This window comes from Balearica regulorum, chromosome 14 (assembly GCF_011004875.1).
Source record: "Balearica regulorum gibbericeps isolate bBalReg1 chromosome 14, bBalReg1.pri, whole genome shotgun sequence".
In the NCBI taxonomy this organism is placed as follows: domain Eukaryota; kingdom Metazoa; phylum Chordata; class Aves; order Gruiformes; family Gruidae; genus Balearica; species Balearica regulorum.
Genome location: NC_046197.1, coordinates 9986164 through 9998919, shown reverse-complemented (window position 1 = coordinate 9998919; position 12756 = coordinate 9986164). Strand labels below are relative to the sequence as shown.

Below are 12756 nucleotides of genomic sequence, written 5' to 3'. Positions count from 1 at the left end.
CAGCATATCTCTGGATGTTGCCTGCCAAGAGACGTTAACAAGGTAGGACACTGGCAGGAATTGAAATGCTTCCTCCCCCACCCCCAAGTATCTATAAAATTTTCCTAACTAATGTGGAGCTCAATGCAAATTATTAACTCTTGGTAATAAGTTTCCCGCCACAATAAGATAAAATGCTAATGTTGTTTCTTTCATAGTCCTGCGGCATACCATTTTCCCTGAATATAATCATCAGAAAGAACATAATTGGAGTAAAAAAATTGCACCTGCATTCCTAAGATAGAACACCTGTCTTCTTTGGGATGCATAAAAGTCATATTCCATAAGTGAACAGTTATATAGAATGCAAAAGAAATACTTGTCTATTTTCTGATGCAGTATTTTGAGGAAGCTGTGGTAAATACTGTTTTAAATAGGTTTACTTATAAATTCTTGAGGAAAAAGTTGCTCCCTGAGAACTGATCATGACTGATCATGTCCTGGGAGGGAATGGGGAGTGTCAAAGAGCCCACCAATTCTGCATGCATAATCGCTACTCCAAGGTAAAGCAGTTAGCTAGACCCCATCAACAGGATGGGCACAAGGTGTTACCCCATTTGGGCTTCACCAACTAATGCACCCTCAAATTTCTACTTCCAGATGGTTTGGTGAAGAGTCTCTGCATAACTGATTTGCATCAAAAATGCTTGGAAGCCTCCACCAGCAGCATTAAGTGACACCCACTATGTTAGAGATAAACAAGGAACCCAAATTCCAAATGGTGTTGCCATGTTTTCCCCACTGCCGGGCACTATCTCGCCAAAAACCAGGGGAGTATTTAATTTTTCAAGCTGCCTAAAAAACTAGAGTGGTAATTTAATCACAAGCAATGACTTCTCCTCCTCCCCAACTTAAACCTAATTATGAGAAAGAATGGTATTTAAGAGAATTAGGTGCACAGAAGACCAGTCATTTTACTAAAAAGGGCATGAGACATCTGAAGGAGACAAAGCACGCACAAGTCTCAAAACTCAGCTCTACTAACATCTTACTGGACTTCGGTGAGTGAAGGACTACGAAGCAAATCAATGCAGAAGTGAGATGGTACCTTATAAAATATGGGAACTTCAGAGCATTAATTACTGCTAAATAGGCAAGGTAAAAACAGTAGCAAGACGGTAGGGTTAGGAGTCAAGAATTCCCTTCTGGTCAAGCTTACTTGACAATAAACAAACGGATAAGGACAGTTCAGAAAATGCAGAAGTTTCTTCCACCAAACCAGTAAGGGCCAATTATCAGACTGTAAGCTCCTTGGGGTCAGTGTCGTTGCTTTGGTTCAATTTATTCAGTATTTGTTAGCTAGCCCCAAAAGGACCCAAACTACAACCTGTACTCAGAATAGCACGATTCCAGCTGTAAGCATAGCAAACATAATTTTAAGAAGAAACCAGCAGGATAGCATCCATGAAAGGTCCTCAAGGTCACAAAATGTTGGTGTCGTCCTTTAACTCTAAAAAGCATATTTTGGTAGCGTCTCTCCATAAGAAACAAAAGGTAGAAAAGCTTTTGGAAACCGGTATCTGGACACACAGCATTAGTTACATCCTGATCTCCTCAAGGTGGTGGTAACCCAGGCAGTTCTGTCACATTGGAGAACCACCTGGTACGTTTTCTATGGGTTCATGCCATTTAGAAGAAAAAAAGGTACCCCGAATACAGTTAAAATGGTTTTAGAGGTTTACAGGAAAATAATCTTTCTGTACACTGGATTGTTTTTTCTTATTTTGAGAGAAAGCGCACTGGTTTAGAAAGTCTCTATCATGAGTCAGAGTTCAAGAACTACAGGATTATTTACACCTAAAGGACTCTCATTCCAGTATTGCCTTGTAGAGCATGGATAGTGTGGTTTGGTATTGCTTGTTCTGACAATGCTGCTGCTCCTTCTTTCTCCCAGAGGAGAGACTAAAATTGTGCATTCCCTCTTGTTCCATTCCAAAAGAGTTTCAGTTAAAGCCAAAAACTGAGCCTGTAGTATTTTTTGGAGCTATTTTTGTGCTGTGATATCAGTGCAGCAGCTGGAGTGCCCTGGTTACGTACAAGGAATGCGCTTGTTTCGGTTGCACTAAGACAACGTTGCATTAAGGACCATCAGCATAAGGCCATACAATATGTGACTGATTTAAAGCACATGACTTTAACCAAGCAATGTGATTTCAATATGCATGTGGTTTTCTGTTGCAATTCAAGCTGCTTTGGCATCAGAACTAGTTTTAGATTTGGATAAAGATAGAATGGAGATCTACAGATGTGAAAACACAACACAGAAATGAGTAAGAGAACTTATCTCAAATGAGCATTTAAACCTGTCTTAGAATAATATCTGATATCAATAAGCACGTTACAGAACATATTTTTATTCAGTAATTGCTTGTATTTATAGCAACCCATGTTCTTTTAATGTACTTCTGTAGGCACATAGCAAAAAAAAATTTCAAAAAAAATCAGTCTGTTATGTATTTTACCAAGCCAAGTCATCAACATGCAAGTCATAAGTGTATTCCAACTCTTTACAAAAAAAGTTTAAATAGATATTTGACAGCTTTTCCTTTCTTCACTCCTCAAAGTGCTAACCCTCAGCCGGGACCTGTGATTTACCACCCGTTCAGCAGGTTTGCTCATTACATGCACTGGATGTACACAACGCACAGGCAAAGGAAGAGATGTGCTCACCCTCAGCAAGCAGGGCATTCGCATCACGTCCCGAACAGGCTTCCAGACCAAATCCAGGAACAGCGAAGGATGCTGCTACTTGAAGGTGTGAAGGACTCGGTGCTAAGCTTCATCTGAACGTATGTTTAACTACTGCTGCCACCAAATATAGCTGCCTTGCGAATACATCCAGCAAGAGTTAGTAAAATTGTTAGTCCAACCTTCAGATAACGTTTATGGTTTCCAAACTATTTAACACGTATGCTACACTTTGCTTCCCATTAACACTTCCAAACTGCTTACTGCCTGTGTCTTCTCACCTCGCTTCAGTCGATGTGTTAAAAGCTTGGAGCAACCAGAGCCCACAATTAGTAGAACCGGGACTTTTACAGTGCAGGACCATACTGCAGGTATCTAAAACATGGTTTCATGTTGAGAGACATTGAGTGTCCTCTCCTCACTTCCATGGTCCCATAGATCCTTCTTGTCCCCTAGAGGGGACAGGGATGCAATGAAATGACTCATGCAAGAGAGGTTCAGAAGCATTTGGTGGGTGAACCGAAGGCTAAGCATCCTGCATTGAAGACATTATTTCAACGTACACAGCTTTTACTTGCACCAGAGATGAAGCAAATGCATCTGAAAACACTCTGAAGGCATTAAGACCAGCATATATGACATATGCAACACTTCATATGTACCGCACAAAGTATTTCTTGGCAAACGTATAGCGAAGTAAGTGAATTAGCAATTTTTACTTAAATCGTTTACCTTTTCACCAGCCAGCCATTACCCTGCAACTGCCAATGCTCTACAGTAGGCTCAAGTAGCAGCACATTGCCAAAAAAAATAATTGGCAGGAGAAAATGGCATTTATCAGCTGCAGATACTATCCGCTATTTTGTAGGTACTCTTTTACGAAGACTGTATTTACCCATACAGACAAGAAATCATAGGAGAGGATAGTACTGTGGCAGAAAAATAAAGCAACAAAGTAAATGCCATGAGAAATCCTTCTCATGAATCCAGAGTGCCCTTGATCACAGCATGAGAGCAGAAATTGAGTTCCACAACTGAATTTTAAAAACACAAAGGTAACAAGCTTCCAGCCCCAAACTACTGTACTCTGCTCCCAATGCCACCCCAGGCCCTGAGAGTATTCTCAAAGAGCACACATCTCTACCAGAAAAAGGTGAAAAATGCCTTTCTACACTGTATGTTGTCTGAACTAGGAGAATTATTTATAGTCACTACATTTAGTATAAATCATAATATTTTATAACTATTAAACATTTTACGAAAAAATGTTTTAGTTACAGAAAAGTGTCGAGAACAGTAGCTTGAATATCAGTATTTTTAAGGGTAAACTTTCCCTCTTAAACATGTGCAAAGATAGCACGCAGTCTACAGCATTGTATGATACATTTTTCACTTTTCAGCCTCTAATCTTTTTCCCTCGGGCAGCACCTGTTCTTGCTGAAAACTACTGAAGCCCTCTTCGCTACCATTTGTAAAGAGCCTTTTCTTTCATGTTTGAGAATGGGGGAAAAACATGATAGATCAGAAACTCCCCAAACCCAAACTCCCTCCCTTCTACCTAATCTTCAGCACAAGGATGTCTTTTTATATATACACACACATATATAAAATCCTTCAGCATATCTGAGTTTCTACAGAAGTGAAGAATCATTTCTTCAGAACTGTGCCCATGTCCTCCCACAAACAGCTTTCAAACAGGGCTTTGAATTTTTCCTTTTAAATCACGTTTGCTAAGGAAAGGGGGAGATGGGAAGAGAAAAGGACACAGAGAAAAGGATGAAGGGAAGAGCTGTTAAAGTGATCTAATATGCAAGCACGGCAGCAAGGACCCCCATCCCCACCAGTATTTCTACTTTATGAAGTACAGTTTTCAAATGCTTTACATGAGGCCCTGCAACAGCTCCTGCACATTGATAGCATGTATTAATTGCTTGTGCACTTATTACCTGCAGAACTGCAGTGCCCCTGCATCTCTCAGTACTGTGAGGCCTCAGGATGACAGGCTACTTATGTCATTTTAAATATTGACGGTAGCCTAAGAAACTCCAGCCCCATTCAGCATTTAAGACATAGTTGTTAATTTACTTCAAAGGTGGGAAACAGAACAAAACCCCCTTACACAGTTTGCACTGCCTCATCTTTTGTCCATCTCTCATTTGTACAAACCTAATCTGAGTGTGCCAGGAGAGAAAGCTACTGCCTGGCTAATAGCTGCGAGATCAGCCCAGGGTCAGCAGAAGGCAGCAAATGTAAAATTCAGGTTCCAACTGAACCTTAAATAAACCACATTAGACATCCTGCATATTTTACTGCACACAGGTCAAGACAGTAAAATATCAAGTGACAAACTATGCTATAGGTGTTTTCCATCGACTGTACAAGCAGTGCAATGAGTACTCGTGCTACTTTTGGATGCATTACACTTCCACTCATATTGGTAACTCAGTATGAAACACTGAATTAGATTCTGCACTTTTCATACTGGACACATAATCACAATGTGAGGGAAGAGGTTTTTTTCTTAAAAATAAATACACACACACACACACAAAGCCTGCACTTCTTTTGCTTCCCAAGCAGTGGAACATTTCTCTTTCTTCAAATCTTAGATTTCAGCCAGACAACATATAGGCAGCAGATTAAGCTGTAACTGGAAACCTCAGAGTGAAAGTCAAGTGTTTCATTCAACAGCCAGAAACCAGGTTACTGACTTCAGCTTTTTTTATTCTTCCTTGTACTCCACCTGCCCCACAGAACAGCTCACTTCATAACCTTTCCCTTCTGATTTTGGGTAACTGACTCCTGTTGCTCTCGCCACACTCCTGTGCCAAGTGATACCAGGGACCAGCCTCCCCACCAGCGGGACCAGCAGCCGTGGCACAGGCGCTTCCCCAGCAGCGGATCCGACGTGCCCCACACACGCACTCCGACACGTGGATTCACCAGCCTTGCCAAGCAGCAACGCAAATGCCAAAGGCTTAGCATCGCTGTGAGCAAACAGAGCCCACAGGTTTCCAGCACACAAAGCAAGCAGATGCCTCTGAAAGCCCACCGTACACATGCAACACTCACATCACCTTGGCATCCACCCAAGGTCAGCACATTTCTGCTTGTTGAAATTCAGCATCCCAAACTGGCAAGACACCCCTGAGGACCGCCTCATCTGCCTGCTTACTCTATTTTTACTACAGTGATGATGACTGCAGCTATCTAAATGGAGTAGCTTTTAAAACTAGAATTAGGAAGATTTAGAAAGGCTCAATTTCATAATGTGACTTTTGGAAAAGAAGGAAGAGTCCTACACAGCTTCCAGCTGGAAGAAAAATAAAGCCAACAAACCTCCACAAACTTCACGCAAAGCACCTGCATGTAGAAAAGATGAAGGTAAACCAGTGGCTCCTGCCTTTAAGCTCCTTCTTGGGTGCTACAAACCCAAGAGATGCCACATGCAGACTTCCCTGCTTCATCCTGGCTGCTGGGTGGCAGAACTCCCCCACAGAAATGCTCTTCCCTTCCCGAGACAGGGATGCCACCAGCTCTGGGAAGGGAAAGCTCACGACCACACACCCAGCTGCGCCTCTTCTCAAGGAACACCAAGCCCTTCCCGTGTTTTCTTTCAGACCAGCACTTGGGAAAGCCATGCTGCGTGGCCACAGACACACTGGGATCTGGCTTCTCTACAGGAGAGGATGGACGTATTGCACCAGCTCAAGAAGTCATTCTGAATCTGGTGGGAAAGAATTGGGAGGATCATGAAGCACCTACTAGCCAGTACAGAGCACTTCCTTGTAGCAGGCATAAGAAATTTGAAAAAAAAAAAAAAAAAAAAAAAAAAAAGGACTAAGAGAAAAAAACCCCTGAAGTATTTGCATCAAAGGAGACTGAATTTCAAGGCAGTGAAGCAGAGGTAGCAAATTGGAAACAACTGCCTAAAAATGTAACTGACATACACAGCGTTTGTCTACAAGACAGGGTGAAAATGCTTTTTACATCAAACCCTGTAAGTATCACAGTCCTTTTTAGCTTATGAAACAGAAAAGGAGCAGTTGTATTCATTTCTCAAACACAATCATCTGGTCAGAAGTTTTTCAGGTATTTATTTTCTTTCTTTTTTTTCAGGATCTAAATAACCAGACCAGCTGTGGCCAACTTGATCCTTCTTTGTATCTGCAAGAAGACTTGCAGGAATTGCCAAGACTTAACTATAAGGCAAATCTTTATTTCTGGCTTCAACTGTATTATAATTTGTGACTCATGAATTATATTATTCAACATTCACATGAAAAATAATAGCTTTCATATTACCTGCTGCAATAAGAGCAGATCATTGCTTTTTAGAACTTATTCAAACAAGCAACTAATAATATTTTCCATTCATCAAAAATCTCCAAAGCACAATGAATGTTCAATTTATTATATTTAATATTCAGTGAAGGAGGACATTGTTGCTTTCAACGCTGAAATCCCAAATAGAGAAATTAAAACAAATCACTTCATCTAGAAACCAAACAAACAATTACATGGAGGAACAACGCCAAAAAGGAAACTGAACAGCTGCTTTCACCAGCCCTTATTAACAGTAAAAATAACACCTTATTTCATTTTCTGAGAGTTACTTGTTATCACCTGAAAAACAAAACAAAGTCTATTAGTTTACAAATGAAAAGTGTCATACCATCAAAGTGATATTCCAGTAGAAAAATACTTGGGACTGAGTGATCAGGCATTCTCAGCACAAGATCCACGCACAGATCCTAATAATCTCCAGGAGGCTGTGGGTTCCCAGCCCTCAGGAAACAGAGTCATTAAAGGCTACTTTTATTACAAAGCCCTGATAAAAAACACACACTCTTGTGGAAATCACGAGCAATTTAGAACAAGTTGTAAGAACCATGCTAAGCTTTTCTTATTATTCCATTAAAAAAAAAAGCCACAGTAAGACCTAACAGCTAATGCCAGCTCTGATTTAATATTACTTTTGCAAAAACATATCCAGTGCCATATTTCAGGGTTGCACTACAAAACAGCAGGAACTACCTGAAGTCTAGAGCTACCTCTTGTAGATGGCAATGAACCCCCGGAAAGGTGCTATGTGCGGCCACGCACCATCACAGCTTGCAACCAACAGCTATAACACGCTGCAAAATTCAATCTGGAAGCGAAAGATTCTTTGTATGCTCTGATGCAAGGGGTAGGCACCAAATGCTATTAACTGCTCAGTCATGAGATGCTTGTTTAACCCCCCCCAAGCAAGCTGTGCATAGCCCTACTATATTAGTCCAATTGTGAGCAACAAATCTGACTACTTAATATGCAAATTCCCTTGGTCAGTCTTCCATAGAAGCACCATGAAAGCAGTTATTGTAACTTCAAATTAGACATGTGATATGCAGCATTGCACAGCACTCAAAAAAATATTTAAGGAACTGTTGTCCAGTTACCAAAAGCAGAGGTTGAACCCAATATTTGGCTTTCTAGAAGTTAACAAACCTCTAGCGCTGCAGGAGGAATTTATATTTTTAATAAACTCCTATTCTAGTGTGTCACTCAAATGTGCAGCCCTATTTCCACTTGTCCCTATTATCACTGCTGGGTGATAGGGGCAGCAGTAAAGAAGACAAATTTCAAACAGAATCACAGTCTTTTATAACAAAGAAGGGCGATAAGAACTCCAGCAGGCAGGCGAACATCATGTCAAGGAGAGCACAGCAGCAGTCAGACAGCTGCAGCCAAAAGGCTTAATCTGTAATGACTTGTCATGCCCATACTTCTAGACACTGGATTTCCTGCCCTTTCGTTATTCCACATAAATAACTGTCTTGCTGAACTTTACCAAGTAAGACAAAGTAATATGCATCTTCTAATAGCGTTAACAGTTTGCAGAAGAAAACAAACAGGTTCCTGTTTCTCATTTTTCCTTCCCACTGCTCCCTTCCAAAGAAAGAAAAGAAATTTAAGACAACCCTTCCAAAAATGACTTGCCTGTGGGGATGGCAAGTTGGCAATGCAAGTTGTCCTGTTTGTGCTAAACTGAACATACCTGATAAGCTATTAAACCTTACTTACAGGCACAAGTGCAGAGTTTTCCAGCAGTTAACTCCAAACCCAACGCTCTTCTGAACACACAACTGAAGAAGTCACATAACCTGTAAGTGGCCAGGGAACAGCTGTTCCTCCCCCAGTCTCACTGTCCTGCAGAAACTTGGTTACCTTTGATGAGAAGAAATGCGGTGCTTGACTCCTGAAAGTTTGGACTACCTGATGGGAGACAGTTGAGCTAAAGAGATGAGGGGAAAAAAACCAAACCCTGTGTCTACAAATCTCTTAACGATCATCATTTAGTCTTATTTGAACCTCCTTTAAAGAGTCACCAATAAATCCATCTCACCATCCAGAACATCCACCCACAATACAGCTCTGCTGGACTACAACGCACAAAGCGTTGAGACAGTAACATTTTCCTAAATATGACAAGCAATATTCTGTTGAAATGAAGACTTGCTAAAAAGAGCAGTGATAATGAAACAGCTGGTACCAATCTGCAAAGACCATTTCATTTCCAGCAGGATGGGCAGAGCAGCATCTGTTTCATTCTTGTTAAACAGACTCCTCCTGCTTCGGTCAACACAAACAGAAATGTGCAATAAGCTGGTACACACGTAGGAGAGCAAGTATTTTTGATTAACTCAATCTTACACATGGAGACACACCTGAGTATATGCAACAGCTCACTGGATACAAGCATCTTGACCTTGAAAAATACCAATAGTAAAAGACAAAGCAAGCGCACACGGTCAGTGCACGCTGTCAACTTTGCTGAGCAGCAGAGAAGTAACAGGAAGTGCCAGTGATTGACTAAAGGACCAAAGAGAATACAGGGATGCGAGAAATCCTCATCTCAACTCCAGTGATACAATCGAGCAAGATTTCACCAGCTCCACACACCACTGTAATAGATTGAGACTGGTATGAATTAGACTTAAGATTCGTCTCCCACTTCTATGCAGCATCAAACGCTGCTATCACTGTCTAATCAATCTCTTGACCACCTGTAATTCTCCAAGCAACTTTGCCATTCTGGGGGAAAGATGAAGCCTCCCCAAAGTAAGTCCATCACTGGCAATGCTCTGGTTAGAACTGAGATGTTTCTGTTCCAAAATACCTTCCCGACATTTATAAATGATCTGGCCCTGCTCATTGACAGCAATCTGAAAGTGAATACACCAGACTAGGTCACAGCCCAGAAGCCAGAGGAAATGAGCCTTAGATGGGAGACAGGAATAAGGTGCCTTTCTGCACAGGTCTAGTCTCCAAATCATGCTCGCTTGTGCTTCAGCTGGTTTGCTTGCTGATGCCTCAAGACATAAGCTCCCTCAAGAGAGAGCAAGTCAGATTCCATACTTGGCATGGGCACATTTGCAGAATTTGTAAAGCTAAGAATTAGTGCAAGCTGGACTTTGACATCTCAGGAGTTAGATTTAGAAAAGATATTCTGAGGTTCTTTCAGCTTAACCTACACCCCCTTTTTTTCTTGTTGAGAGGCAGGAACAGATATGTAACATTACAAAACAGGCTATTGCACACTGTAGCTGATTGTTTAAGACAGTCCTAAGAAGCCCATAATTCAACTGAAATTTCATCACTTCTCACTTCAGCAAGACAACCTTAAGGAACATTATCCTTAGAGCATGAATCAACACGAGCCAGCTGACATGCATTTCGCATCTCTCACATCTTGAAAAACCCAGCTGCTGTTCTAATGCACCAAGCACAATAGGTTATTTAACCCCAAAGCAGCAGCGTGTCATGCCGTGTAAACGCCAAGCAGAAACATGCTCCCAGTCAGTCCATCCAGGACAGCAATCCATAGACAACTTGGATGGAGACTGCCCACCTCATGCGCTGCTACCGGGCATGTAATAAGACTATTTTACACTATCAGCCAAACTCTTGATAATTTTTTTCCTCCTATCTCATTCATTTGACATCACAGGCAAGATAAGAGTGAGGAAATTAAACCCAGGCTATTTCTGTGACATGAGCTCACCTCCTAACACCTAGCTACTGAAGCAGGTCTCAGAACAAATGTTAGCATAGCCTTTAATGCTATTTTTTGGTCAAGATTTTTTAGGTATGTGATGATTCCCACTATTCTTTTTCTTTGACTTTTAGTATGCGCTGGTCCTTTCTGCACTAACACTCCTGCATTTTTCACCGGTTGGTAAGTCTGCTTAGTATAGATGCATTTTTTAGATAACTCGCTTCTTCCCTTTTTTTAATAGAGGGGAAGAGTAAGGAAGACTCATACTAAACAAGCTATAAAATTCCTTTTAATGACAATGATGTGATTAAATCCTACACAGCTCTTAGCAGCTGGACTTTCTGGTATTTCTATGAACTATGTACCTGGCATTAATCAGCAGGTGGCTGCTTCAGATATAATTGTAAGAGCTGCATTTTTTTCATTATAGAATGACAGCAAAGTCACTGATATGACAGAATACCCATCAGCTAGGGCATCCGAAATAAAACCAGACTGATAAATAGTATTTCATAAGGCACAGGGGAAAACATAGACCTAGGTCAGTAATTTTCATCCTGAAATCTGTGGACCCTGCATGCACGAGGACTACTTGTAAGTCAAGTGTCCTGTTGGTAGTCTGACTTCAAATGACTATAAAGCATATACAGCTCAGCTGGAGAACATCGGGGGTCCACAAATCCAAGAACATTGAAAAAGCAATAATTCAGACATTTAAGTAGAGAAAAACATAAGGGTGAAGGCTGCTTACACTGCAGCAGTGTTTCCACATAAGCAACGCTCGCCAAGTAGGTGTGCACTTGCACACGAGAGAGAACACGCTGTTCCAGCATCTGAAGTTGCTGGACATTGATTATTTAGCATGGGGGATTTAGGCTGGAGGAAACATCCATCTTTTTTGGAGAGAATAAAAAGAAAAGAAAAAAAAAAAAGAACAAACCCGCATCAATGCCAGGATTTAAGTTATCTGAAGAATTATTTTACGCACACCACAAGGAGCTGAGCCCAAGGAAAACAAAGTTTGGGAGCCCCAGGCAGGCCCTTTCCCCAGCCTGTCTTTATTTCACCAGCCGCCTGCCCCCGGGCCGGCGGAGGGGCCGCGCCGCGGGGCCCCCAGCCACGGGGCCGCGCCGGCGGGGCGGGGGGCTCTGCCCACCGGGTGTGCGCCCGCCCGGGCACCCCGCCGAGCTCCCGGGGCTGTAAGCTGGCCGGGGGTGCCCAGCACGCCCCCCGCACACCCCCGCCGCCCCGGGAAAGTTGCGGCCCGGGCGGCCCCGCCCGGCCCGGGTGCGGAGAGGCGGGGGGGGGGGAAGCCGAGCGCGGCGCCCCGAGGCCGGTGAGGGCACCACGGCTCCCCCGCCAGATGCCGTCCCCGGGCCTGTCCCTGCCGCAGGCCCCGGCCCGCAGCGCCCGCCCCGGGGTCTCCCCGCGGCGCCGGGGACGGCCCTCCCGCTCCCCCCCGGCTCAGCCCCGGGGCCCGGCGCTCACCTCCAGTGCCGTCCGAGTTCTCGTTGAGGCTGCCCGAGGAGTCGTGGTGGGAGCCCACACACCCGCCCATGGGGCCCGCCCGGCCCGCAGACCCGCCGCCGAGCCGCCCCCCCACCCCCCTCCCCCTGTAGCCGAGCTCCGCCGCCGGCCGGGCAGGCGCGATGGCTCCGGAGCCGCCTCCTCAGTCTGCAACACCGCCCCCGAGGCGCGGCCTCCTCCCACCGCCCGGCTCCGCCTCCGGCCCGCCGGGGCCCGCCCCGGCCCCAGGCTCGCCCCAGCCCCGGTCCCGGTGGCGGTGCCGGCCTGCCACAGGCGGGGTCGGCCAACCGCGTCGCCTGGCCTTGCACGGCTGCGGCCCGCAGGCCGGGGATGGGCCTGGCCGCGGCCCGTCGCCGCCGAGCCCGAGGCCGCCCCGAGCCCCGCGGGCGGCGGTCCCGCGGGGCAGGGCGAAGCCCCGGTGGAAGTTGGCGGGCGGCCCTGGGGCGCCGCGATCGGCCTCG

General features: G+C 44.3%; 1 protein-coding gene across 3 annotated transcripts in view; it reads right to left on the bottom strand.

Moving 5' to 3' along the window:
- Nucleotides 1-12422, bottom strand: part of UBTD2 (ubiquitin domain containing 2) — a 58143-nt gene extending 45721 nt beyond the window's left edge. Inside the window, exons 1-2 of one of the 3 annotated variants that reach the window (XM_075766236.1) lie at nt 12257-12359; nt 11520-11661 (exon numbers count right to left, since the gene is read on the bottom strand). In XM_075766236.1, coding sequence (XP_075622351.1) covers nt 11520-11601 — 82 coding nt within the window. In that variant the 5' untranslated portion in view covers nt 11602-11661; nt 12257-12359. Of the gene's footprint in view, nt 1-8793; nt 8929-11519; nt 11662-12256 lie in introns of those variants that run through there. The other 2 variants (XM_075766237.1, XM_075766238.1) reach the window with 2 other exon arrangements.
- Nucleotides 12423-12756: the final 334 nt, after the last annotated feature.